This window comes from Lithobates pipiens, unplaced genomic scaffold (assembly GCF_037356315.1).
Source record: "Lithobates pipiens isolate NorthernLeopardFrog02 unplaced genomic scaffold, aLitPip1_a1.2 Scaffold_19, whole genome shotgun sequence".
NCBI lineage: Eukaryota > Metazoa > Chordata > Amphibia > Anura > Ranidae > Lithobates > Lithobates pipiens.
In genome coordinates this window covers 189190703-189218464 of record NW_027507764.1, presented here as the reverse complement: position 1 = coordinate 189218464, position 27762 = coordinate 189190703, and the positions used below count along the sequence as shown (strand labels likewise).

General features: G+C 44.1%; 1 protein-coding gene and 1 pseudogene across 3 annotated transcripts in view; one reads left to right on the top strand and one right to left on the bottom strand.

Moving 5' to 3' along the window:
- CUL1 (cullin 1) overlaps positions 1-27762 on the top strand; it is a 123963-nt gene that overhangs the window by 27944 nt on the left and 68257 nt on the right. For 2 of the 3 annotated variants that reach the window (XM_077491600.1, XM_077491598.1), the window contains exon 2: positions 25276-25588. In XM_077491600.1, the coding sequence (XP_077347726.1) occupies positions 25449-25588 (140 nt within the window). In that variant the 5' untranslated portion in view covers positions 25276-25448. Of the gene's footprint in view, positions 1-5423; positions 5565-25275; positions 25589-27762 lie in introns of those variants that run through there. The other variant, XM_077491599.1, reaches the window with a different exon arrangement.
- On the bottom strand, positions 16171-23600 carry LOC143998033 (ubiquitin domain-containing protein UBFD1 pseudogene; annotated as a pseudogene).

The following is a 27762-nucleotide window of genomic DNA, read 5'->3' as shown; positions in this document are numbered from 1 at the left end:
CACACTATATGAATTTCGGCTGCTTCCTGATTCGCTGTGTGGAAGGCCCTGTTGGCAACCACACATCTCACATCCTTCAATTGAAAAAGGAGCCAAGTGGAAAATGCTTGGCATTTACTGCAGCCAATCAGATGCAGTCTCTGTTCGGGTATTCTGACAATCACCTCTGACGGCTGTCAGAATGCATTAGCTGTAGCAGGAGATTTCTCCATCTGCATTGTATAGTGTGGATGGGGGAATCTGTTACATCGTCATTCATTAGCCCGCAGGCTACACAAAAAGATTCTCTATGTGTAGACCCAGCTTAAGGATTCACACCGTGTGTTCTGCGTTCAGTGCCCGCTTTACAGTGACTTGACGTGGGTTGACATCTGTTTTTTTAATGCATTGATGTGCATTTTTTTCAAGTAGAATCCAAAATCCTTTATTTTGTTTTCCTTAACCACTTCCCACCCGGCCAATGTATATAAACGGCTGAGTGGGCACTCTCTCCTTCTGAGTGGAGGTTCAGGAACATCCCACAGAAGGAGGGGGATCGCGCACGCGCAGCGGTGCGATCCCGATGCGCTTGTGTCATCCGGACACATCGCATCTCCAATCAGCAGGAGGGCTCTGTGATTGGCCCTCCTGATTACATGACAGCCACGTCCAATCACAGCCATCATGTGATGTAAACACAGAGCCAGTTGCTAGGCAATCGGCTCTCCTCTCCTCACACAGAGCAGCTGGCTGGTGATCAGTGAGTATGTGCTGTTTTTTACAGCTTTTTACTCACTGATCACCAACCTAGTGTCACCACACAGTGTAAACACATATGTCCCCAAAACACAATGTCCCCAAATAATAAAAACACCTGTCCCCCACAAATGTCTCACTAAAATCACATGTCCCAATGATTATCTGTACACATATGTCCATGATCACCTGCGCACATCTGTACATGATCATTTGCGTACATATGTCCGTGATCACATGAAGCAATTATATACTTAACGGAATTTTTTTTTACCAAAAACATGTAGCAGAATACATTTTGGCTTGAATTTATGACAAAATTCGATTTTATTGGATTTCTTTTAAAATAGAAAGAAAATATTTTTTTTTTCCAAGTTTCCGCATTTTTTTCGCTTATATCGCAAAAAATTTTAAACGGAGTCATGAATAAATACCACCAAAAGAAAGCTGTATTTGTGCGAACAAAATGATAAAAATTTCATTTGGGTATAGCGTAGCATGACCGTGCAATTGTCATTGAAAATGCGAGAGTGCTGAAAGCTGAAAAATGGTCTGGGAAGGAAGGGGGTGAAAGTGCCCAGTATTTAAGTGGTTAAAGCAGCTGTAATGCATAATAGTGCATTTAAATGCAGCGTAGGTGGTTCATATGGCCGGCCACAGAAGCGCATGCCAATGCCATTTTACATTGGCACTTACCTGCGTATAATGAATTTTCCTAATCACGAAATGGCCACACGGGGTAAAATGCACATGGGTAGGTAAACGTCAAAGCAAAACAGCATTAGTGTTACGACTATGTACTTCTGTGGTCAGGTGTACAGGTCTTCTGCACGTGGGAAATGCCATGCGTTCTACACTAGAGCTTCATTGGCTCCTGCAACAGCGATGCAATTACAATGTGTACAGGGGCGGATCATGCACATGGCAACTAAGTACAAGCCTAGGGCCCAATGGACATCCAGGTGACACAGCTACAACCTTAAAGTGGTTGTAAACCTCAGGCATAAAATATTAACGAAGCATATCCCTCTATGCTGCTTCATTCATCTGCTATCAGCAGGAGTAAATTCTGACAAGTTATCCTGAGATCGAGAGAATAACAGGTGACAGGGGAGAGATCTCCAGCACACAGCCTGTGATTGATAGCCTCAGCTCTTTTCCTTCCCTCCAATCAGCTCTCACTAAGCTCTGCACAGTGCAACTTCAGCTCTCTGTCCCCTTTTTTCTGACAGCTCAGACAAGCTGTATAAAGTCCGCACGTTAAATGGCTGAAGACTGCAGATAAATAGGTACAACTTACATAGGAGGATTTGTTTAATCTTTGTGTATCATCCAAGGCTAGTCCCTTCAAGGGGTATATGTAATTGTTTACAACCACTTAGAGGGGGCTATTTTTAGTGTAAAATAAGCCTAAGGGAGAGTTATAACCCCTGTCAATTTGTTGCCATCTGTGTCCCATTGGGGAGATTCCCCTTCAATTCCTGTCCCATAGCCAAAACAGGATGTGAGAGGAAATCCCTCCAAATTAACCACTTCACGCCCGCCGGCCGTCATATGACATCCTTGAATTTGTGCGGGTATATCTGAATGATGCCTGCAGCTACAGGCATCATTCAGATATCGGCTTTTTCAGCCAGCGATTCCCTACACCATAAGAATGGTTCATAGTGGCTGTTCCGCTGCTTGATCATTCTTACAGGCAGTGAGAGAGGAAGTCCCCCCGCCCCCGCCACCCTCAGGTGCTTCTACCAACTCACCGCTTCCATCAGTGAGTCGGAGACAGGATCTTCCATCCCCAGATGACGATCATAGAGATTTCCAGTGGACCAGATAGTCGCCAGAGTCTCTATGATCGTTCGGAGGCCTGAGCTAGAGCTATGAACGCTGATGGCTCTTCAGAGAACAACGCTAGAGATATGAACACAGATCGCTCTTCAGAGAGAAACGCTAGAGATATGAATGCTGATCGCTTTTCAGAGAGCAATGCTAGAGATGTGAACACAGATCGTTTTTCAGAGAGCAACGCTAGAGATATGAACGCTGAATGCTCTTCAGAGAGCAACACTAGAGATATGAACGCTGAATGCTCTTCAGAGAGCAACACTAGAGATATGAACGCTGAATGCTCTTCAGAGAGCAACACTAGAGATATGAACGCTGATCGCTCTTCAGAGAGCAACACTAGAGATATGAATGCTGATCGCTCTTCAGAGAGCAACACTAGAGATATTAACGCTGATCGCTCTTCAGAGAGCAACGCTAGAGATATGAACGCTGATCGCTCTTCAGAGAGCAACACTAGAGATATGAACGTGGAACGCTCTTCAGAGAACAACGCTAGAGATATGAAAACAGATAGCTCTTCAGAGAGCAACGCTAGAAATATGAACACAGATCGCTCTTCAGAGAGCAACACTAGAGATATGAATGCTGATCGCTCTTCAGAGAGCAACACTAGAGATATTAACGCTGATCGCTCTTCAGAGAGCAACGCTAGAGATATGAACGCTGATCGCTCTTCAGAGAGCAACACTAGAGATATGAACGTGGAACGCTCTTCAGAGAGCAATGCTAGAGATATGAAAACAGATAGCTCTTCAGAGAGCAACGCTAGAAATATGAACACAGATCGCTCTTCAGAGAGCAACACTAGAGATATGAACGTGGAACGCTCTTCAGAGAGCAACGCTAGAGATATAAACATAGATCGCTCTTCAGAGAGCAACGCTAAAGATATGAACACAGATCGCTCTTCAGAGAGCAACGCTAGAGATATGAACGCTGAACGCTCTTCAGAAAACGACACTAGAGATATGAACGCTGATCGCTCTTCAGAAAGCGACACTAGAGATATGAACGCTGATCGCTCTTCAGAAAGCGACACTAGAGATATGAACGCTGAACGCTCTTCAGAAAGCGACACTAGAGATATGAACGCTGATCGCTCTTCAGAAAGCGACACTAGAGATATGAACGCTGATCGCTCTTCAGAGAGCAATGCTAGAGATATGAACGTTGATCGCTCTTCAGAAAGCAACACTAGAGATATGAACGCTGATCGCACTTCAGAGAGCAACGCTAGAGATATGAACACTGATCGCTCTTCAGAGAGCAACACTAGAGATATGAACGCTGATCGCTCTTCAGAGAGCAACCCTAGAGATATGAACACAGATCACTCTTCAGAGAGCAGCGCTAGAGATATGAATGCTGAACGATCTTCAGAGAGCAATGCTAGAGATATGAACACAGATCGCTCTTCAGAGAGCAACGCTAGAGATATGAAAACAGATCGCTCTTCAGAGAGCAATGCTAGAGATATGAACGCAGATCGTTCTTCAGAGAGCAACACTAGAGATATGAACGCTGATGGCTCTTCAGAGAGCAATGCTAGAGATATGAAAGCTGAATGCTCTTCAGAGAGCAACACTAGAGATATGAACACTGATCGCTCTTCAGAGACCAACGCTAGAGATATGAACACTGATCGCTCTTCAGAGAGCAACGCTAGAGAAATGAACACAGATCGTTCTTCAGAGTGCAACACTAGAGATTTGAACGCTGATCGCTCTTCAGAGAGCAACGCTAGAGATTTGACCGCTGATCGCTCTTCAGAGAGCAACGCTAGAGATATGAACGCTGATCGCACTTCAGAGAGCAACACTAGAGATATGAACGCTGATCGCTCTTCAGAAAGGCACACTAGATATATGAACGATGATCGCTCTTCAGAGAGCAACACTGGAGATATGAACGCTGATTGCTCTTCAGAAAGCGACACTAGAGATATGAACGCTGATCGCTCTTCAGTGAGCAACGCTAGAGATATGAACGCTGATCGCTCTTCAGTGAGCAACGCTAGAGATATGAATGCAAATCGCTCTTCAGAAAGCGACACTAGAGATATGAATGCTGATCGCTTTTCAGAGAGCAATGCTAGAGATATGAACGCTAATCTCTCTTCAGAGAGCAACACTAGAGATATGAACGCTGAACGCTCTTCAGAGAGCAACACTAGAGATATGAATGCTGATCGCTCTTCAGAGTGCAACACTAAAGATATTAATGCAGATCGTTCTTCAGTGAGCAACGCTAGAGATATGAATGCAGATCGCTCTTCAGTGAGCAACGCTAGAGATATGAATGCAGATCGCTCTTCAGAGAGCAATGTGTAAAGCAGCCCACACTCTATCCACAAATCGAAGTTTTGCCTTTGGTTCTACGTTACTGGGGGGTATCAGTATTGGTGACAGCTGTCACCTTGCTGTCATTTAGTGTCTCCTGGGACATCTCCTTGCATATGGCAATCCTCGTGGATCAATAGAAGGGATGGGGGAGGTGAAAGGTCTGCCAGAATGCCTGGGGCCCTGTCCATCCTTCCATTTCTCATAGACAGCACAGATCCGTCATTGTCTCCCTCGGATTTCCTATCACTGTGTACATTGGATGGCAGGCAGATTATTCCGAGCCCATCACTATACACATCCACTGCCTGCCACTCGCTGTGTACTGTTTCCATAGATCCCGGTAACCCGCATTCTCTGATTGGCCGCCGCGTTTATCTAGGTTCGAACAACTACACACAGACGTCACCTGTTGCTATTTGCATAGTCACGCCTTCCGGGCTTGTCGGTTTCGGAATGGTGACGTCCGCTGCGCGCTCCCATTCGTCAGCGGCAGAGGAAGAGGCGTGTCGGTGGCCGGAAGTCCTGGCTGCTGTACTCTGCGCGCTGACTGGCTGACTAGCTCGGGAGAAAGGAGGGATTTCCGGTTGACAGTGCCCGGCTCTCCCTGGGGGTTCTGTCTCCTGTGCTGCCGCCGAGACTCAGGTGAGGGGAGGAGGGGAAGGTGGCTACGTGAGCGGGGTATGGGAGGAGAGGCGGGCCGGACAGTGCTGGGCAAAGGGCTGTGTAATTCCGGTACCGTGCCGGTGTCTCCTATGTGTTCATCACACCTCATAGGAGGATGGCAGTCCAGTCATCATCATGTGTTCATCACACCTCCGGGAACATTGCTGCTTGTGTGTGCGCTGAGTCAGCTGGGGGGTCCCATGTACAGGACTGTGTGCGAGTCACATTTGTGACATCAGTCGTCATATAGAAGAATGATAGAAGAGGGCTCAGGAGGATGGGGTTATGGGGGAGAGCACTCAGGGCCACACACCACCACCACCATCATCATCGCTCGCACTCACGCCATCATCGCTCGCACTCACATCATCATCATCACTCACGCCCACGCCATCAACATCATCACCCCCACGCCATCATCACTCACACCATCATCACTCGCACCCATGCCCTCATCACTCGCACCCATGCCCTCATCACCCGCGCTCACACAGACGCACGCACGGGTCGTCGCTCAGACACACACGCCATTGTTCTCGCTCACACATCTGTCTATACAATCTTCTGTGCTCCTTGTCAGCCTCCGCTTTGTCATTCTTAAAAATGTTTATTTCCAGAAGGAGATCAGCAATGGCAGCACTCGTGTTCCCCTCCGCAAAGGCAGCCACACACTTATTAAAAGAGAAGTCTGGGAATCAGGTTTTAGCAGATTCATACTTGCCTAGCTGGACACAGCATCGTTCCCCTCGCCGATTCTAACACTGAGAAATGAGCGATCAAACACTGCTGATCACTCGGTTCCCAGAGCTCCCTGGAGCCGCCTCTGTGATGTCGGCCAACAGTGGGCTTCAGCCTGCTCTCTGCTGAAAACAGGTCACAGGAGTGCAGAAGAAACTGCACTCCTGTGATCCGCAGGGGAAGTACAGCCAAACAAGCTTTAGCTGTACTTCTCCTTTAGCTCACTATACAGTTTTTAGATCTGCCAGCAACTAGGAGATATAAGGGCCTGTGTGATTGGATTGTATGGGTTTGTCCTCCATATTGGTGAATTTAAGTCGACCGTAGATTGATTGAAATGCGGCTGGTTCAGCAAGGACCGGCCACATTCTGATCCATGTTTGGGCAGGCTGGTTGTACAGAAGTCCATCTCTTGATCGATTTCTGTTCAACCAGCCTGTCTTTTTTTTTTTTTTTTTTTGTTCACTCGATTACCACCACTAGCTATCGCCGACAGTGTTCGTTGTAATTTGATGGCGGGCAAGTCCCTCCGCTGTCAGAAAACAATGGCTCTGTGGGAAAGTTTCCCCCCTATTAACACCAAGCGAGTGTGGGTGGGGGAATCAATCCCATTGCTATTAGGCTAGTGGCTGAAAAAAATAAAAATGATCGTCTTTGCCCTGCTTTTAAATGCGATTGTTTAATCAAATTGTAGTTTGTATGGCCACCCATATGTCATTACGATCATTCATTATTAGATTGTAAGCTCTTCTGAGCAGGGCCCTCTTATTGTATTGCATTATAACTGTATTGTCTCTTTTTTTATATTGTAAAGCGATGCGTAAACTGTTGACACTATATAAATCCTAAATAATTATAATATTATTATTATTATTAATAAAGTGATCAAATTGAATAAGAATTTTATTTTAGGCTCTGTTCACACTTGAGCAGAGTGAGTTTCAGGTGTTTTTTATTAGTTTTAATAGAAGTGTATTGCATATATAGCATTTTTATTTGAGAGTTTTTGTGCATTTTTGGAAACGTATTACAAGCATTTTATAAGCTTATTACTAGGGGGAAGAAATTGGGGGTGGAGAGCTGCTGGTTGAGCAGAAAACATGTGACAAAACGCTCATAATACGCACAAGTCACATATTTTTAGGTGTTTCTATTAAAGTCTGTGCCCAAAAAATGCTTGTAATCTGCAAAAAAGAAACGTTGTACTTTTTTGATTGACCAATTGTTTTGCTTCAGGCGATAGAACTCACCCCTGTGGACAGAGGCCATTGAAACGAATGGGATTTGACTTGTTGAGCGTTGTAGTGCAGGAGCCGCAGCAACTCAAGTCTCACCGATTAGAATGGTTCCAATGCACTTAATAGGGTGGGACTTCTGATGCGTCATGTGCTCCATTAGTGTAAACCAGGCCTAAGCCCCCATTCACATCAGCGCCTTTTGAAAGGTCAAATCGGAGCCTATTGCCAGCAATAGAAGTGTCCCAACCGGTGCAACGCTGACTTTTGTGACACCACACCGATTTCCAAAAGTATTTCTTGCACTACTTTTGGTGAATTTGGGGGCGATTTCAATAGGAATTTGAGCACCAACCCGCACAGATTTCTTTCAAGTTGCCCCTGAAGTCGGCTTAAAAAGCGGCTTTGAAATTCTACTAGTTCTGGTGAACTCGCACGATTTCAAAACCTTATTCAGTGCGAACAAGGGCTTAGAGCTTCAAGCAGAAAATTGGCCACATGGGCTGCCAGTAGGTGATCAATTGCTGTGTTAATCACCTACTGGCAAACCCTGCAGAAATGCTTACAAACCCAAAACACTGATACCCATGTATACAGACTTTCATGCATGATCTCATTAAAGTGGTAGTAAACCCTCATCTTGGCCTCTGTTTAATCTTCAACTGCCATGATGCTGCACAAATGAACAGTTATGACACCAGCCATTGGATGGTTTGACAGTTTGGTTGAGAGCAGATCCAATGTGACAGTTACATTCCCAGCATGTGCCAGAAATGTAAGGGCTAGTTTACACTTGCTTCTAAACATGGCTTCGGAAACGCTTTGTTAAAGCTCTCTTAACACCAGTCAAAGCTCCTGTCACTAAATAAAATGATTAGCTTAGCGTCCTGTTTACACCTTGCTTTTGCATGGGGCTTGAAGAGGCTTCTATGGGACTTTGGAGCTTCAAGTGAGCTTTGCCCATGGGAGCTTTGAAGCACCACTAAAGCAACATGAGGTATAATTTTTGAAGCAAAGCAAAAAAGGTGTGAGCAGGACTGTAAGATAACCATTTTATTTAGTGACAAGGGCTTTGACTAGCATTCAGAGAGCTTTAACAAAGCATGTCTGAAGCCTTGTTTTGAAGCAAGTATAAAGTAGCCTTTAGGCCAGGTTCACACTTGTATGACAAACGCTCCGACGTTAAAAGCTCATGTCGCATGGCGTGTGAAAATCAGTGTTTCCCTATGAGAGCCATCTTAACTGATCCGACTTTGAAAATGTTCCCTGCACAACCTTGGTCCAACTTTGATCCTACTTCAGCCCATTGAATATCACTGAAGTCAGATCAAAGTCGGATCGCTGTCTTAACTGATCTGACTTTGGCATGCGACTTGTGCTCTGATCTTAAAGGAGAACCGCACGCCAAATAAAAAATCGGCATGGGTTCCCCCCTCCAAGACCGTACCAGGCTCTTTGTTCTGGTATGCATTTTAAGGGGAACTCCCACGCTGAAAAACGGTGTCCCCCCCCCCCCCCAAACTCCATACCAGAACCTTATCCGAGCAAGTGCCCCCTCCTGAACCGTACCAGGCCGCATGCCCTCAACATGGGGGGGGGGGTGCTTTGGGGTGGGGGGGGGGTCTTGTGCCTTGCACCTTGCCCCCATGTTGATGAGGACAAGGGCCTCCTGGCCGTTGGTTGTCTTGGTCTGCGGGCGGGGACTTATCAGAATTATATTATTATTATGAAGCCCCCTTTAGCAAGGTGGCCCCCAGATCCCTGCCCCCCATCCTGTGTAAATTGGTATTGGGTACATTGTACCCCTACCCATTCACCAAAAAAAGTGTAAAAAATAAAACGCGGTACACAGGTTATTAAAGTAATTAATTAAGGCAGCTCCGGCGTCTCTTCCGTTTCTCTCCTCCGCTGATGTCTTCTGCCTCTGCTGGTTCGTCACCCCTCTCTGGGTCTTCTCCGATTTATGTCTTTTACCCCTATCCAGTTCTATTCCCTCTGTCCACTGTCTTCTGCCGGGTCTTCTCCGCTGTCTTCTTGCTCTTTTGCTGGGTCTTCTCCCTCTGTTCTTCCGATATTGACTCAACGGTTTCTCCCAGTCTAAGGTTAGGTGTGCGGTGTGCCACTACTTATATTGGCATGGGGCAGGGCCACCCGCTGACGTCATCCAGAGGTCACGCAGTTTGTGACGTCATTGCTCGGGGCATCATTGGGCGATGACGGCACAAGGGACAGGGCCTCCGGATGATGTCATCGGGTGACCCCGCCCAATCCCAATATAGGTAGTGGCACACCGTGTACCTAACATTAGAGCGGGAGAGAGCTTTGAGTCAACATCAGAATAACAGAAGGAGAAGACAGCGCAGAGAGAAGACATTGCCAGAAGAGGCAGGAGAAGTCGGAAGAGATGATGGAGCTGTCTTGATAAAATGCTTTAAAAACCTGTGTACTGTGTTTTTATTTTTGACACTTTTTAAAAAAAAAAATTCTGAATGGGTAGGGGTATGATGTACCCCATACTTGTTCACATAGGGTGGGGGGGCTGGGGGCCCCCTTGTTAAAGGGGACTTCCAGATTCCGCTAAGCCTGCAGACCCCGACAACCAACACCCAGGGTTGTCGGGAAGATGCCACCCTTGTCCTCATCCACGTGAGGGCAAGGTGCTTTGGGAGCTCCCCCCCCCCCCCCATATTGAAGGCATGCTGCCTGGTATGGTGCTTACTCATCCCTCACCCCATTTCCTGAAATGCCGGCTGTGTGCCCGGGTTAAGGTTCTGGTATGGATTTTTTTTGGGGGGGGCGGACCGTTTTTTTTCGGCGTGGGGGTTCTCCTTAATATCCATGCCAGACCGAAGGGTCTAGTATGGTCTTGGAGGGGGAACCCATGCCGTTTTTTTGTTTGTTGTTTTTTTTTTTTTTTTTTTTTTTTTTTTTGGTGTGGGGTTCTCTTTCAAGATCATCAGAGCACAAGTCGCATGCCAAAGTTGGATAAGTTAAGACGGCGTGTTTTTGGTTTTCCCTAAAGATTCATACCAGAAACAGTGCCTGGTATTGTAGGGGTCGCATCCCTGTTCATTGAAGTTTGATGGATGTCGGAACTTTAAGTCCGATCCACAGTTGTACAACTGTCCTGTCATACCAGTGTGAACCCGGCCTTAATGTGTGTTGAAGCCGAAGCAAGTGTAAATGAGCTAGCCTAACTGCTTTTTTAAACTGGTAAATCTATGGATATCTTTACTTAGATCAGCAGCGCTTACAGTTGGTCCTCATATGTGATGGTGTAAGAACAAATGAACTGTTACTTGTGCAGTGTCACTCTTGGACTGGAAAGTGACAGTTGGATAATGGCTGTTTGGATCTTGCTCTTATTAGGAGGCAGTTCGTTTCTGTTAAAGCAGACTGTGGGGTTTTAATTAAAACTGCTAGAAGATTTGTAGCTAAAGAAATTTTCAAAATGTCTTCTAAAAATAAAAAAGTTTTAAAATAGTGTACACTTCCTGAGATCTAGGCACGCTGCAATGTAAACCCTGGTTCGTTCTCTGCATTTTTAAATGCCGGAAATGCAGCTGGGTGACACGAGACCTGAAAGATGTGGCAGAGAATCTTGCAGTGTCAACAGAACCAACGGTGACTGATGTCTTTTTGATCTGTCATAGCTGGAGACACAACCAGGCAGGTTTCACTTTAAAAGTGCAATGGAGATTATGTATAAAGGGGTTGATTATTCATACTCTACAGTTTCCTATGGATAAAATAACAATATATAAAAACGTTCTGTGCAATTTCTTCACTCAGTTATGCTAGGTATTGACAAAGATGAATGTAAGCAAGTGAAATGGTTTTTAACATTTCTGGTATATCCAAGTTATGATAAAACATGTAGTTAATCACATTCAACTGGACCTGCCCTGTGATCTTAAAGACATGTTTCCACTTTTCCATTAAATTACCCATAACCACTTAATAGAAAATGTTCTTTAGCAAGGGGCATACGTTCCACATTGATAATTAGGCTACCAAAATGATTGTGTGCTGTAAATTGCCTCCAGCATTGCTCCTGTTTCTTCTTGCTGGAGGCTGCCATTTTGCTGAAGCCTAGAGCCCCTGAAAAGCAGTAAATCAAAAAGCTGTACTAAGCCCATTGATTTAAAGATTTCACAAAAACAGGTACATTCCTGGAATACCTGGATTGCTAACTGTCACTTCCTTGTGTCCTCAACCAAACTGTCAAACCATTAAATGGCTGATGTTAAAACTGATCACATATACAGCAACATTGAAGGGTTTAATTCCGCTGTCAGCAGATTGGCATCTACAAACTCGGCAGTGCCTAAAAATGGAGAGCAACTGAGCATGTGCAGAGCAAGGTGAAACAAAGTATTACTGGATTTTAAACAGTATAGGCTCTTATTTTTAATGTTTTATATAGCTATACCTGTAAAATGGCCCAGCCAGATATGATCTAGCAGAACATAAAACGGAGTTCCACTTAATTTTGTGTTTATTAAAAGTCATCGGCTACAAAAAGTGTGGCTGCTGACTTTTAACAAACGCACTCACCTGTCCTGTGGTCCAGCGATGCGTCCGCCCCAGCCCTCGCTTCTCTCTGGCGCTGGCATCACAAGTGTGGGCATCCGGCTGTGAAAACTTGTGGCTTCACAGCAAGGTGCGCACTGCGCCTTCTCTATGGCCATCTGGGATCTGTGACGTGTCCCAGAAGATTGCAGGGAGGGGAAGAGGAGAACTTCTGCTCAAGTCGCCTAGGTAGCCCGACTGGAAGTGGGAGTTGGGTACCTGCCAAAAAAATTACATGCCAAATGTGGAATGCAAGGCGGTGAGGAGTCCTTGGGAACTAAAAAGCTATGCGCAATACCAAACGGGGACCACAGGATCCACAATTTTATAGTAGTTCCACAATAGGACCAACAGCAGTCTTACCCACAAAAAATCTTAATTGATATCAAAATTTTAGACATAAATAGAAAACACAGAATAGCCTGCATATCCATCTTCAGAGGAGCAGCCTTGTCCCCGATGACACAATATGTGTTAGGACTATAGAACAAGCCGCTCTCTCCTCCTGCATTATCAATCTGTCACTTTGGCTTTGATGGAGATTACTGTAGGTGTGTATTTACCAAATTAGAGTCTACTGTTGTCACCATTAGAAAACCTGCTCTGAGGAATGGCGGGCAGCAATTTCAATTGGTTGCAGAGAGGCTGCTGGAGATGCAAGATAAGTTGGGAAAATTAAAAACAAAAGTGTATGTGTGTGTGTGTGTGTGTGTATGTATGTATGTATATGTGTATATATATATATATATATATATATATATATATATATATATTATATAACCCACACACTTTTGTTTTTAATTTTCCCAACTTATCTTGCATCTCCAACACAGTGGAGAGAACAAGTATTTGACACACTGTCGATTTTGCAGGTTTTCCTTCTTGCAAAGCATGTAGAGGTCTGTAATTTTTATCGTAGGTGCTCTTCAACTGTGAGAGATGGAATCTAAAACAAAAATCCAGAAAATCACATTGTATGATTTTTAAATAATTAATTTGCATTTTATTGCATGACATAAGTATTTGATCGCCTATCAACCAGTATGAATTCCGGCTCTCATAGACCTGTTATTTTTTCTTTAAGAAGCCCTCCTGTTCTCCACTGATTACCTGTGTTAACTGCACTTGTTTGAACTTGTTACCTGCGTAAAAGACACCTGTCCACAAACTCAAACAGACTCCTACCTCTCCACAATGGCCAAGACCAGAGAGCTGTGTAAGAACATCAGGGATAAAATTGCAGACCTGCACAAGGCTGGCATGGGCTACAGGACAATAGGCAAGCATCTTGGTGAGAAGGCAACAACTCTTGGTGCAATTATTAGAGAATGGAAGAAGTTAAAGATAACGGTCAATCTCCCTTGGTCTGGGGCTCCATGCAAGATATCTCCTCATGGGGCATCAAGGAAGGTGCCCAGAACTACAGGGCAGGACCTGGTCAATGACCTGAAGAGAGCTGGGAGCACAGTCTCAAAGAAAACCATTAGTAACGAACTATGCTATCATGGATTAAAATTGTGCAGCACACGCAAGGTCCCACTGCTCAAGCCAGCGCATGTTCAGGCCCATCTGAAGTTTACCAGTAACCATCTGGATGATCCAGAGGAGGAATGGGAGAATGTCATGTGGTCTAATGAAACAAAAATAGAGCTTTTTGGCCTAAACGCCACTCGCCATGTTCGGAGAAAGAAAGATGAGTACAACCCCAAGAACACCATCCCAACCATGAAGCATGGAGGTGGAAACATCATTCTTTGGGGCTGCTTTTCTGCAAAGGGGACAGGACGACTGCACTGTATTGAGGGGAGGAGGGATGGGGCCATGTATCGTGAGATCTTGGCCAACATCCTCCTTCCCTCAGTAAGGGCATTAAAAATGGGTCGTGGCTGGGTCTTCCAGCATGACAACGACCCAAAACACACTAAGCAGTGGCTCTGTAAGAAGCATCTCAAGGTTCTGAAGTGGCCTAGCCAGTCTACTGACCTGATCCCAATAGAAAATCTTTGGAGGGACCTGAAAGTCTGTATTGCCCAGCGACAGCCCCGAAACCTGAAGGATCTGGAGAAGATCTGTATGGAGGAGTGGGCCAAAATCCCTGTTGCAGTGTGTGCAAACCTGGTCAAGAACTACAGGAAACGTATGACTTCTGTACCAAACATTTCTGCTTTTCTGATGTCTCAAATACTTATGTCTTGCAATAAAATCCTAATTAATTACTTAAAAATCATACAATGTTTTAGATTCTGTCTCTCACAGTTGAAGAGTACCTATGATAAAAATTACAGACCTCCTACATGTTTTGTATCAAATACTTGTTCTCTCCACTGTATGTGTGTGTTTTTTCATATACAGTGGCTTGGCAAAATGTCACAGATTTTTACATTATTAATTAAAAATATATATTTGTGTATATATATATATATATATATATATATATATATATATATTTTTTTTTTTTAATCTTTTATGTTTCCAGCCCCACCCCTGCCTATTGTTCTAGCCTATTCTATGCTAAACTTTCCTCACCCAGATGCCCATTTAGCTTTCTTTTGGTGGCAGTCTCCCGCAGTATGGAAATCTTGTCAGATGCTGACTGTGCAGTAACATTTTATTGACTTGTATGGAACTTTTTAATGCTACAGGTATGGTCTGTTGTGGGCCCTTACTCTAACTATACAGGTATAGTCCATTCAGGTCTATGGAAAGTTACTGCACAAGCATGGGCAGCGTAGGTCAGAATTTCCGCTCAGAGGCTGTAAACATTGCAGTAGTCTGCTTCCCTTGAAATTGGGCATCTTTTTGGAGGGAGCTATGGTTTTTGTTTAAAAATTGTGTGCGTGCTGGGGATTTTGTAGGTTAAAGTTTTTAATAAACGATTCTTTATAAAAGTTTAACTGATACTTTGAAGCTTTTTCATGGTAAATATAGTTGTCAGCATCAAAACGAACCAATACTTGTCCAAGTGGTTCAGGGAGACCAATAGGGAAGAAAAGAGTGGGGAAAGTGATTCTTTTTTTGTTTCCCTTGCAGATAAAGGATTTAAAAAAAGATTTGAGTGACAGCAGCAGGAACCAATGGCTCACACTGCTTCATCTGAACCTGTGAGAGAGGGTAGAAAAGCTGCTGCTCTCCGGCACAGCGCTGGACTGAGATTGGACTCTGGGAAAGTATTTAGGGGGGACTGTAGGCGAGCTGAACATCACAGAATGCATTAAAGTGGATGTAAACCAGATTCAAACCTATCACTAAAAATGGTCACTGGTTTGAATCCCAACCATGACACTACTGCCTGGAGTTTGCATGTTCTCCCTGTGCCTGCTTGGGTTTCCTCCAGGTACTCCGGTTTCCTCCCACACTCCAAAGACATGCTGGTAGGTTAATTTGCTTCTATCCAAAATTGGCCCTAGTATATGAGTGAGTTGGGGACCTTGGATTCTCTGGATTGGCTCCTTGAGGGTGCATAAATTGACAGCGCTATATGGGTACCTTTTAAATAAAATAGGGATAATTGTAGACATGCACCCACACTCTCTCAGGTTGAACTGGATGGACTGGCGTCTTTATTCAACCTTACTAACTGTCTCTACCTATAAGGAGGAGGTGTGTGCTTTTCCTCCAATCGGCTGCCTTGGCTGTATGCCCAGGCTTCACTGCAGTGCTAACGGGAAGAGAAAATCTAACGTAATCTGACAGCAGATATACATGAAAAACGTATGTAGGGAGATTTGTTTCATCCCTGTGTATCATCTGAGGCTGTTCACTGGGTATATGTGAGGGTTTAAATCCACCTAAAGTTAAAAAAAAAAAACTTTATCCTTTTAGAACCACTTTAAAAATTTAAACTAGGCACAATCCGTCACCCCTGACTCCTATAGAATAAACCTTCTGTGCCCCACAGGATACTTTGCATAGCAAAAGTTCAACCCTTGTAAGGTTCTATGAAACACTTGGAAATGGGAAATCGGTCTCTGTGGTGCAGGAGTGGAAAAGACAAGTCTCTTTACTCCTCCCATCATGTTGTATCAGAGGTGACCATAACTTCAAAAGTACTGCCATTTTCCTAACACGGTGTCCTTGATGGCATTTCTGTTTTGCACTGGCACCCAGCATACCCAGTAGTAGAAAGCTATCCAGCTAGGTCCTACTGTAACTGAAGCAATCATGTAATACTCTTCATGTTCTTCAATTGGCTCTAAATTGTATTGATAATAACCATTTGGGATTTTCTCTGTGCTCCCTTTTGTAACAATCCAAAGCTGGTCTTGGCGTCGTTGGAAGCAGCTCCTGCACTTCTTTTATAGATGGCATTACATCTTTGGTTTTCCTTTATCCAGCACTTTTCTATGTTGTCTGTCTGCACAGTATCTCCTTCTTGTTCTCTTCTTCCTTTGCCTCCTTGTTGGCTGGTTTCTTTGGGGGTGGTAACAGCCAAGATTACATGATTGTGAATCCTACTACCATAACTTTTGCTTTATTGGTGACTTTGATTGTCCTTTTAGATTTTGTCCTCAGGAGGTAACCCCCTTCGAAATAATTTTCTGCATAGCTGGTGGTAGACCTGTGAGCGTGTGAAACTTCTGTTTAAGGCATTCTTCGGTGCTGTCTATTGGGACGATCTTAAACTCCACATGCTCTTTGACTCAGAGTTCTCTCCATTGCTGACTGCCTCTGGCCATGCAGAGTCGCTGTCCTGAGAACTTGTGCCTCCACCCTGCACACATGTCAGCTGTAACGTGGGATCCCCATGATTGTGTACAAGTGCAGGCTTGTCTAATACTGTCCCCCGTCGGATAGTGTCCACTCTGTACTGCGCTTGCACAGTACGGAGGACAAGGAGACTCCGAAAGTCCCAGAAGATGAGTCCAGGTTCAAGTCCCACCATCCAAGTGGACATAGAGTTAGAATAAAAAATTGCAGAGCGAGGCCGTGCCCGAAGCGTGGCGGTCGAAGCGAGCCTGCGAGGGGTCCTCTTACTAAGTGCTGCCATATGTCCACTTGGATGGTGAGGCTTGATCCTGGGCTCAGTGCGCAGGCGCCGTTCATCTTCAGAGACTTTCAGAGTCTCCTTGTACTCCGTATGGGGCGGACACTATCAGATGGGGGGGGCGACAGTTTTTGGCAGAACACTGGAACTAGGGAATTTTAACAAGATAATTGTTTACAATCACTTTGTCTTGTTTCATATTGGAGCTAATCCTCACTTTTGCTAATTCATTAAAATGCCAAAGCCTCTGTTACTGAAGTTTTGGCAATTGAAAATTAAATGATGGGGGGGGGGGGGGGGGGTGGACGACAAGAGGGAGCTGGGTTTTATTTCTAATGGAGTAGTTCAGGCTTCATGTAAATAAGAGACTGCAGGGCCACAGGTATTGCTCTAAAGACTAACAGGTACTTGCAGACAACAAAAGGTATCTGAACCTCAGCACTGATCTTTCTTGGCATGTTTGTACTTGCTTAGTGGAGTGCGGCTATAGGCTATACAGGTTTTTGTCATTCTATATACAGTGCTGTGCAAAAGTTTTAGGCAAGTGTGAGAAATGCTGTAAGGTAAGAATGATATATATCTTTTTTTAATTGTTTATTTTTATCAATTTACAAAATTCAAAGTGAACGAACAAAATAAAAATCTAAATCAAATCCAATATTTGGTGTGACTACCCTTTGGCTTCAAACCAGCATACATTTTTCTAGGTACACTTGCACACAGTTTTTGAAGGAACTTGGCAGGTAGGTTGCTCCAAAAATGTTGGAGAACTAACTACAGATCATCTGTGGATGTAGGCTGCCTCAAATCTCTGCTCTGTAGGGATCAAATAATCACTTCCAGGGCTCCTTGTTCTTTATGCTGAAGAGTGTTCTTAATGACTATGGTTGTATGTTTGGGGTCCTTGTCCTGCTGCAGAATACATTTTGGGCCAGTCACCTCCCTTATGGTATGGCATGATGGATAGTTACGTATCTGCCTGTATCTCTCAGCATTGGGGACACCAGGGATCTGGCAATGTTGAGGGCTGTAGACACAGTGGTTGGCCAAGGAAACTTAATGCAACAGATGAAAGGCACATCATGCTTGCTCCCCTTTGACATCAGATGTACAGCAGTGTCATTAGCACAGAACTGTCAGAAACCAGTGGGACCCAGGTACACCCATCCACTGTCCATGGAAGTATGGCTATAAGTTGTCTTCATGGCAGCAGATGCTCTCGACTGATGAGTCAAAATTTGTTCAGCAAAGTGCTGGGAAGCGGTATAATGAGTGTCTGCAGGCAACAGTGAACCATGGTGGAGGCTTCTTGCAAGTTTGGTGCTGCATTTCTGCAAAGGGAGTTGGAGAGTTGGTCAGGATTAATGGTGTCCTCAATGGTGTCCTCAATGCTGAGACATACAGACAGATACTTATCCATCATGCAATACCACCAGGGAGGTGTGTGATTGGCCCCAAATTTATTCTGCAGCAGGGCAATGGCCCCAAATATTCAGCCATGTCAATAAATAATAAATTGATCCCCCACTGGCTCTGCAGTGTGAACCGAGCAATTGTAAACCGCCAATCACTCAGTTCTTCCCCCTCCGCTCTGAGCAGAGAGCCCTAACTGCCAGTCTCCATCTCTCTGCGTTCCCCTCCAGTGCTCACTTAGCGGGAACACTGAGAGGCTGAGCCAGGTGCCAGTCCAGGTATCTGGGTGGATCCTGACCATATGGTTGGAGTCTTTCCTGAGCCTGGACTGGCTGAGTGACGTCCGCTTACAGTGGAATTTAGTCCGAGGGCAGAATGAAGTGCACTTCTTTCACCTACAGGAGAAGTACAGCCAAGGAAGCTTTGGCTGTACAACTTTAACCACTTGCCGCCTGCAAAGTGGTTTCAAAATCCTGACCGGACGTCATATGACGTGATCAGGATTTTGAGCCGTGGTGCGCATCGCGGCGATCGTTGTTGCGGGTGTCAGTCTGACACCCGGCAACTACGATCTTGGTAAAGAGTCTCCGACGGAGACTCTTTACCACGTGATCAGCCGTTTCCTATCACGGCTGATCACAGTGTAAATAGGAAGAGCCGGTGATTGGCTTTTCCTCACTCGCGTCTGTCAGACGCGAGTAGAGGAGAGCCGATCGGCTGCTCCTCTGACGAGGGGGGGTCTGTGCTGATCGATTATCAGCGCAGCAGCACCCAGAGGATGCCCACACTGGACCACCAGGGACTCAGCCCGGGATGCCCAGGACAAGGTATGCCACCCTAGACCACCAGGGATGCCAATCAGTGCCCATAATGGATGCCACTCAGTGCCCACTATGGGCATCACTGATTGGCATGCATTGTTTGGCACTGGCATCCATTAGTACAGTATATTATAATACAGTGCCGCCTATCAGTTCCCATCTTTGCCGCCTATCAGTGCCTTCCCATGCCCACCTGTGCCGCCCACGCATGCCAATCAGTGCCAGCTATCAGTGCCACATCAATGTCCATAAATGCCACTTCATTGGTGCCACCTCATCGGTGCCGCCTTATCATTGCCCATCAGTGTAACCCCATCAGTGCCCATCAGTGAAGGAGAAAACTTACTTATTTACAAAGTTTTGAAACTGAAACAAAAATTATTTTTTTAAAAATGTTGGTATTTTTTATTTGTTTAGCAAAAACTAAAAACCACAGAGGTGATCAAATACCACCAAAAGAAAGCTCTATTTGTGGGAAAAAAATGATAAAAATTTCATTTGGGTACAGTGTAGCACGACCGCGCAATTGTCATTCAAAGTGCGACCGCGCTGAAAGCTCAAAATTGGTCTGGGCAGGAAGGTGTTTAAGTGTCCTGTATTGAAGTGGTTAAGAACTTGCTTCAGTGTAAAGAAGAACACCAAGTGATGGTTTGGCCCCCCGCAGAGCCTTGATCTCAACATAGTTTGTTTGGGATTACTTTGAGACAAGAATTTGAGGCAGTCTACATCCACCAAGGATCTGTGGTTAGTTCTCCAAGATGATTGGAATAAACCTACCTGCCGAGGTCTCTCAAATACTGTGTGCAAGTGTACCTAGAAGAATTGATGGTGTTTCGAAGGCAAAGGGTAGTCGCACCAAATTTTGATTTTAACTTCTCTTTCGTTAATTTAATTTCCATTTTGTTACGCAATAAAAATAAACTATTTACTCTTCTATTTCCGAAAGCATTTTTAATTTACAGCTGTTTTCCACACCTTCCCAAAATGTTTGCACAGTATTGTAGCTCTCTGTTTCTAGCTGGGCTTGACCCAAAATTATTTGCGATCAATTTGATTTAAGCCTAAAGTGACGGTAAAACGACTGTAACACAAAAATGTTCTGCCATGTTTTCAATTATTTTTTACATTTGATGCAACAGGAAAGCGTTTATAGCTATAGTGAACATTATTGTATTTGTGAAAGAGGGTTATGTTGTCTCGGCTTTTAATGGTCGTAAATTAATGATTGCTCTGGGATGATGCAAGATATATAAAGCTACATCTGTTGCTTCATCAATCAGATGACTAAGTTATCAGTGACATGTCACTAGCACTTGTGATGACAACTTTGTCTTGTTAGAACTTTTAGATCTAAGGTGTGGTTTGGTGTTTTTTTTTTTTTTTTTTTATATATATATATATACATGAGCTTTCACAGATTTTGGTTTTGGACAAATTCTTTTTGGATTTTTACACGATAGTCTTGCATATCTTGTGGATTAGAAAAGTATATTTTGGTTTTAGTGGTTCAGTATTTTTGATGCTGCGCAGTGGTCCATGGAACAAATTTTTCCCTGTGGTCATGTTTTTATATTCTTTGATCACTTCGTATTGCTATGTAGTCTTCATGGTATGTGATTCCTATTGAGAAGAAGCATACTATTTTCTCTTTCTATCCAGTCTAAGCTAAAACATTTAACTGCGATGTGTCACACGTGAAGCAAGATTTGTGTTATAAAGCCATTGGGTGGCCACTGATGACTTCGCTTCAGCGGGCAGCTGCTTGGCATGAGATCTGGAAGCTAGTGGAGATCAATGTAGTAGCGGGTATTACTACAGTTATTTTTGGCTTCCAGAAGGATCGGCAAAGTGTATATACATAGTTATTAGTCCAAGCTGGGCCTCTGGAGGTGGAGAGGCCTGCTTCATTCCTTTTTTAATTTTTTTTAAATAATTTTAAGGTTGCTTCTTTACCCGATTCAGCCCCAGAAGATTTTACCCCCTTCCTGGGCAGAGCACGTTTTGCGACTCGGCACTACGTCGCTTTAACTGACAATTGTGTGGCCGTGCGATGTTGCACTAAAACAAAATTTGATGTCCTTTTGTTTTTTTCACCCACAAATAGAACTTTCTTTTGGTGGTATTTGATCACCCCTGCTGGGTTTTTTATTTTTTGTGCTATAAACAAGAGCGACAAATACTTTTTGCTATAATATCCCCCAAAAATGTGTGTGTGTGTGTGTGTGTGTATATGTATATGTATGTGGGGGCTGTGATGTGTAGAGGAAGGGGGGCAAAGGACACTGATGTGGGGCTGTGATGTGCGGGGGGGGGGCACTGGACACTGATGTGACGGGGGTGAAGAGGGCACGGATGTGGGGACTGTGATGTGCAGGGGGGCAGAGGACACGCGGGGGGGTCAAAGTACACGGATGTGGGGACTGTGGTGTGTGTGTGTGTGTGTGTGTGTGTGTGTGTGGTGGGGTGGGGGTCAGTGGACACAGATGTGGGGGCTGTGATGTGTAGAGGGAGGGGAGGGGGCAAAGGACATGGATCTGGGGACTGTGATGTGCGTGGGGGGGGGGGGTCAGAGGACACGCGTGTGCGTGTGTGCGTGTGGTCAGTGGACACTGATGTGTGGCTGTGATGTGGTGGGGTGTAGAGGACACTGATGTGGGGACTGGGGGGACAGCAGAGGACACTACTGGGGGGGGGAATGGGGTCAGGACACTACTGTAAGGGTGGGGGGCAGAAGATCTGATGTAAAAATGGGATTGTAATTTAAGAGGAGGGGATGGTGACGTGAAAGTTTTACTGATTGGACCTCCCGTGAAGTTGAATTGATTACCCCTGAACTAGAGCCTCTGACCATTGCTGGTTATAGATGGTGTTTCTGACCTCCGCTCTCTATCTCTAGGGTTTAGGGTTAATTGCACACTTTGTGTAATAGTTTGATGCAAAGTATTGTTTTTCAGGACTGCTTTAAACTTTGTGAGGGTGACGACTTCTGTGACGTTGCTTTTGAATATTCCTCCTTTGTAGGTGTGTGAGAGCACAACTGTTTCAGGGCTGTGATAGTATCACGTTGGGGTTTTACAGGGAGGTGTGGCTCAGCTTTTCTCTCTGCTATGACATTGTTCAGTGCGGTTATTTTCCCTCGTCTGAGTGGGTTCCCTTTTCTGCTGGAATCGGACAGACTTTCCTTCACACTAGTCGTGGTGAGTGGGTAAATATGGGTCAAAGAAGCATTGTATGTACAGAAAGCTCAATTCTAGCTGTGTCTTTTTATTTGCATACTCCGGCATAAATATGGTAATCATTTTTTTTAGCTTTGTGTTTTTTGCGTAGTCATATCATGAATATGCTTTACAGCTTTTTACCCTGTTTAATAGATTTTTCATTCTGTATTCTTTGCTTTAAGTACTTTGCAAACTTAAAGTGGTTGTTTTACAAAGGGATTGTTTATAATACCGTACATCAGTCTAAAATAGAAATTAAAGACAAAACATTTGTGTATAGATATTAAAAAAAACATTCTCTATCTCCCCCCCTCCCCCCTGTTTTTTTTATTTTTTTATTTATTTATTTTTTGTGATCACATTCTCTGTTCTTCACTGCATAAGTGCTGGGGGATGAGCAGGAGCTGTACACTGAGCTTCCCAGTGAATGGCTGTGCAGGGGAGGTGTGTCTGATCGTTGAAGGAGAGCAGGCTCAGATCCCAGCACAGCTAGAGAACTGACCATGCTGTGCTCTCCTGCTTAGCGTGATCGGTTTTTAATAGGAAAGTAGATGGACTGGTAGGATCACCAGGGATTTCACCCAGAGGAAGCAATACAAAGAGAACAGGATACTTTTTGCATACAAGTACATGGTACAGCAAGCACAAATCGGGAATAGGAAATGTTGGGGTAACAATCTCTTTAAGCCATTAAACAAAATGTTTTTGTCTTTCAATGTCTTTTCGTTTTGATTTTTAGATATCCATGTACATATTATAAATGTACTGTATTTCTGTTTGAATTATTTTTCACATCTATTGAGGGATAGAGGACGTCCCTAGCAAACAGAAAAAAAAAGTGTGCCATCCCAGGGTAATCCCTTCTACTACCTGCATGCCTCACTATCTGTTCCCTTCTTTGATCCTCTGCATTAGGATAAAAAAAGCTTCTGACTTTAGGACTACTTTAACTGAATTCTATGCATTAAGATAAAAAAAAAACCCTGTGTGCAGCAATCCCCCTTCAGCTCCCCTAACACTTACCAGAGCCCCATCTTGATCCAGCAATGTTGCACAAGAGTCTCGGCTGTCTGGATCAGCAGAGAGAGGGGGTGAGGCCAGGCCACACCTTGGCTCGGTGCCCCCCACAGAAAGCAGCAGCTTGACAGGAGGCAGGGGCAAGGAGCACAGAAGAGGGACCTGAGAAGAGGAGGATCTGGGTTGCTCTGTGCAAATCCACTGCACCAGAGCAGGTAAGTATTATGTGTTTGTTATTTTTATTGAAAAAAAAAAAAAAAATCAAGACACTTTAAAGCAGATTGTTTTGGTTCTTATTGATGCAGTACATTACACAACTAGAGGATCAGCCTGCTTATTCTGCCAGTTCTGTCTTTGGACTTGGGTTGTAAACAGCTTCTTGGGCAGCAAAGACCTTGTTGTATGATGTCACTGCACTGGTGACAAAAGGTAAAAATAAAAAGTGAAAACTTTTTTTTATTTTTTTTATTTCTTTTCCAAAGTTGTGACAAAAACTACAACTTCAAAAAACTCGCCATGCCTTAAATTCCTCAGACTGCCTGCTTTCGCCAAAGAGGTTTATTTGGAGAGAGAGAGAGAGAGAGAGAGAGAGAGAAAATGAAAACAAAAACAAAACAATCCAAATGAATTTGAATTCAGGCTTTTAGTTCTAGGGGTTGAACTACAAATTTTGGCAACTGCAAAACCCCCCCCCCCCCCCACCGTTTTCAGGGGCTCAAATGTAATTGTAAATGTAAATTTCTACAGGTTACCAGTTTGTTTTGAGTTAGAGGGGGGTCTAGGGCTACAATTATTTTGCCCGCTCTAATGATCGCAGCAATACCTCACATGTGTGGTTTGAACACCATTTTCATATGTGGGCCCGACTTGCGTATGCGTTTGCTTCTGTGCTCGGCTGGGTGGGGTGCTTTACTTTTACTTTTATTTTTACACTGTCCTTTTTAAAAAAAAATAAATTTGGGTCACTTTTATTCCTATTACAAGGAATGTAAACATCCCTTGTAATAGAAAAAAAGCATTAAAGGACCTCTTAAATGTGAGATCTGGGGTCATTTTGACCCCAGATCTCATATTTACACTAAAATGCAACAACAAAAAAAATAGTTTTTTAAGAGCATTGGGCGGAAGTGATGTATTAATGTGGCTTCCATCATTCAATGCTATGGAGCCAAGTGGGGGCCATCTTTCCCTCACTCGGCATCCAGCCTCACAGGGGAGCAGACTCAATCATTACCGACGGATCTCGCATCATCGATAAGTGATCTTGCAGCGAATCCGACACTGAGACCATTTTTATCTGAAAGCCAGCCGTCTGCTGTTTTTTTAAAATTACTGGGGTTATGGCAGCTAGGGTGGGGGGAGCTGCATGCAGAAGGTATATTACTTTCATGCATAGAATGTCGTAAGGTAAAAAAAAACCTTCTGCCTTTACAACCACTTTAAAAGCTAAAGGGCTTTCAATTCTCTGTGTGTGTGTGTAAAAAAAAGTTGCTGTTTCTGTTCACCAATAATGTGATCTAAATAAATTATCTGCCACCATTAAAGGTGATATAAATACAGTATTTATATACATCGAATGCGATTGGCACTGCAGTGCGGGTGTTCTCACAAGTGTGAACCCAGGCTTTAGTGTAAGATTGCTTAGATTCATTTGAATTATTTTGTAACTCTGCCAATCTGTATGTCTTTCAGGTGTGCTGACTAAAGACCGTTGTGTTTAACTCCACCCCTTCAGAATATATTTATACCCAGCCACAGCTTGGAATGTGCCATCCTATGGAGGATTAACTTGTGCAGCTTTAAGGAGGTTCTGCACAGAAGGACTTCAAACAAGTGCAAGAAAAGGAGAGCTCTAAGGAAAGAAAATGTCATCTAACAGGGGTCAGAATCCTCATGGACTTAAACAGATTGGCTTGGACCAGATCTGGGATGACCTGCGGGCCGGCATCCAACAAGTTTACACCAGACAGAGCATGGCAAAGTCCAGATACATGGAACTCTATACGTATCCTTAAATCTGCTTCCAGAGCGTTGCACTTCTTGGTAAATTGTTGAAGGATTCCTGGAACGTGGAATTGTCAGACCCTGGAGAATCTTCTGGATATAAAATAATAGAAATCTTTTGATTGGCGTTTTGTAGGAATATTCACAAAAAATGGCAAAATGCTGCAAATGCCACATATTGGCAGGTTATCAGAAAATACAGCATTTCTTGGTCTAATTGCTTAGCTGTTTGTTTCTAGAACCTCAGAAATGTCTGATTCCAGCAGAATGCAAAAACCTGGAGACTTGACTTTATTGATTTGAAGGGCTGGGCAGAATTCAAATTTAAAAGCGTGTTTTGTCAATGATCCCAATTTTACAGCTGGAAATTATTATTTTCCCCCCCCCCCCCCAATTTTCTTTAGTGTTATTGATGGCAATGCCCAAACTGCTTATTGTAGGGGCACAAACGCCTGTGGGCTTTGTTCAGTGTTGAGCAGTGAAATATTGTTGAGAAGATTTGTCTATTGAGGCTACTTGGCTTCATCAAATGAAGCAAGAAACGCTGTCCTAAAGCATGTGTAAAGACAAACGTTTTTTAATTTCTATATGTCACCCTGTTGTGGCGGCTCGCTCCTCTGTTTGTGCTGATCATTGTTACTGAGACAGAAAGGGAGAGGAAATCCAGTTACTGGTACAAGAGGCGGGGAAAATTTTCCATTGGTAACTCCATTCCTGTAACGGCTGTCTAAAAGGGGAAATTCCCTCACATTCCTTTTAAAGTGTAAGTTCACCTTTTACATAAAATGTGTAAAACCTTACACTGGGCCCCCTCCCCTTCCCCCTCCGGTCCTCCTGTATCAGATTGCCGCAATTCCCTGCTGTCAGACACCGAAAAGCCGCTTCACTGGTCTTTGGATTTGAAATCCCGGGAAGATTTCTCTCTTCGCAGTGCTGACAGTATGACCTAGATGGCTTCTGATTGGTAATTGCCATCCATGTGATGGTGCTGACCAATTAGAATCCCTGTAGTCTGTACTGGCTAAGCAATACAGACAGGAGATTAGGCAGCTGAGTTTTTAAAATCCAGTACCAGTGAAGCTGCTCCTTGGTGTCTGACAGCGGGAGATTGCAGCAATTGGGTACAGTGGATCCAGTGTAAGGTCACCTTACAGATTTTCTGTAAAGGTGAACATACGCTTTAACTTTCTGTAGCATCTAAGGAAGTGAAGGTAAATCTCAGCAGTACGTCAAGGGAGGCGTAAAAAAAAAAGTCTAAAACAATAATCTGACTGGGTTAAACCAGTCCCTGCACTATCCAAAACAAAGTTTTGGCTTAACATACACTTTAAAGTGAATCTGTGCAGATTAATCACTTGTTGACCACCCTGTAACAGTTTTACTCCTGCACTTCCGCCAGCAGGGGCCATGCACCACTTCTGCTGTGATTATTTACAGGAGAAGGCGTTCTGCGGTGCCGGGCACTCGATGTCTGCCGGGGTTCTGGCAAAAACTGTCCCCCCCCCCCCTCCTCCATCGGATAGTGTCCGCCCCGTATTGCGCAGGTGCAGCACTTGCACAGTACGGAGGACAAGGAGACTCTGAAAGTTTCAGAAGATGAATGGCGCCTGCGCACTTGCTAGTACCCTCTGCTCTGAGTCCAGGTTCAAGCCCCACCATGCAAGTGGACATACGGTAGCACTTAGTAACAGGGCCCCTCGCGAGCTCACTTCGCTCGCCACGCTTTGGGCGCGGCCTCGCTTCGCTCTGCAATTTTTTATTCTAACTCTATGTCCACTTGGATGGTGGGGCTTGAACCTGGACTCAGTGCGCAGGCACCGTTCATCTTTGGAGACCTTCGGCGTCTCCTTGTGCAAGCGCAGTACAGGGTGGACACTATCCGATGGGGGACAGTATTCGACACAACACCTGCACCCACTGATCATCAGGTAGATATTGACAAAATACTTATTTTCCACTATAATTTGCAAATAAATTCTTTCAAAAATCAGACAATGTGATTGTCTGGATTTGTTTCCACATTTTGTCTCTCATAGCTTTTTTTTTTTTTTTTTAATTTTTTTTTTTTTTTTATAATCTTTATTTTCTTCATTATTTTACCAAATACATTCTTTATAAATATATAACCAATTTTTCATTTAAAAAAATAGGGCACAGCAAAAAAGAATAGTAAAC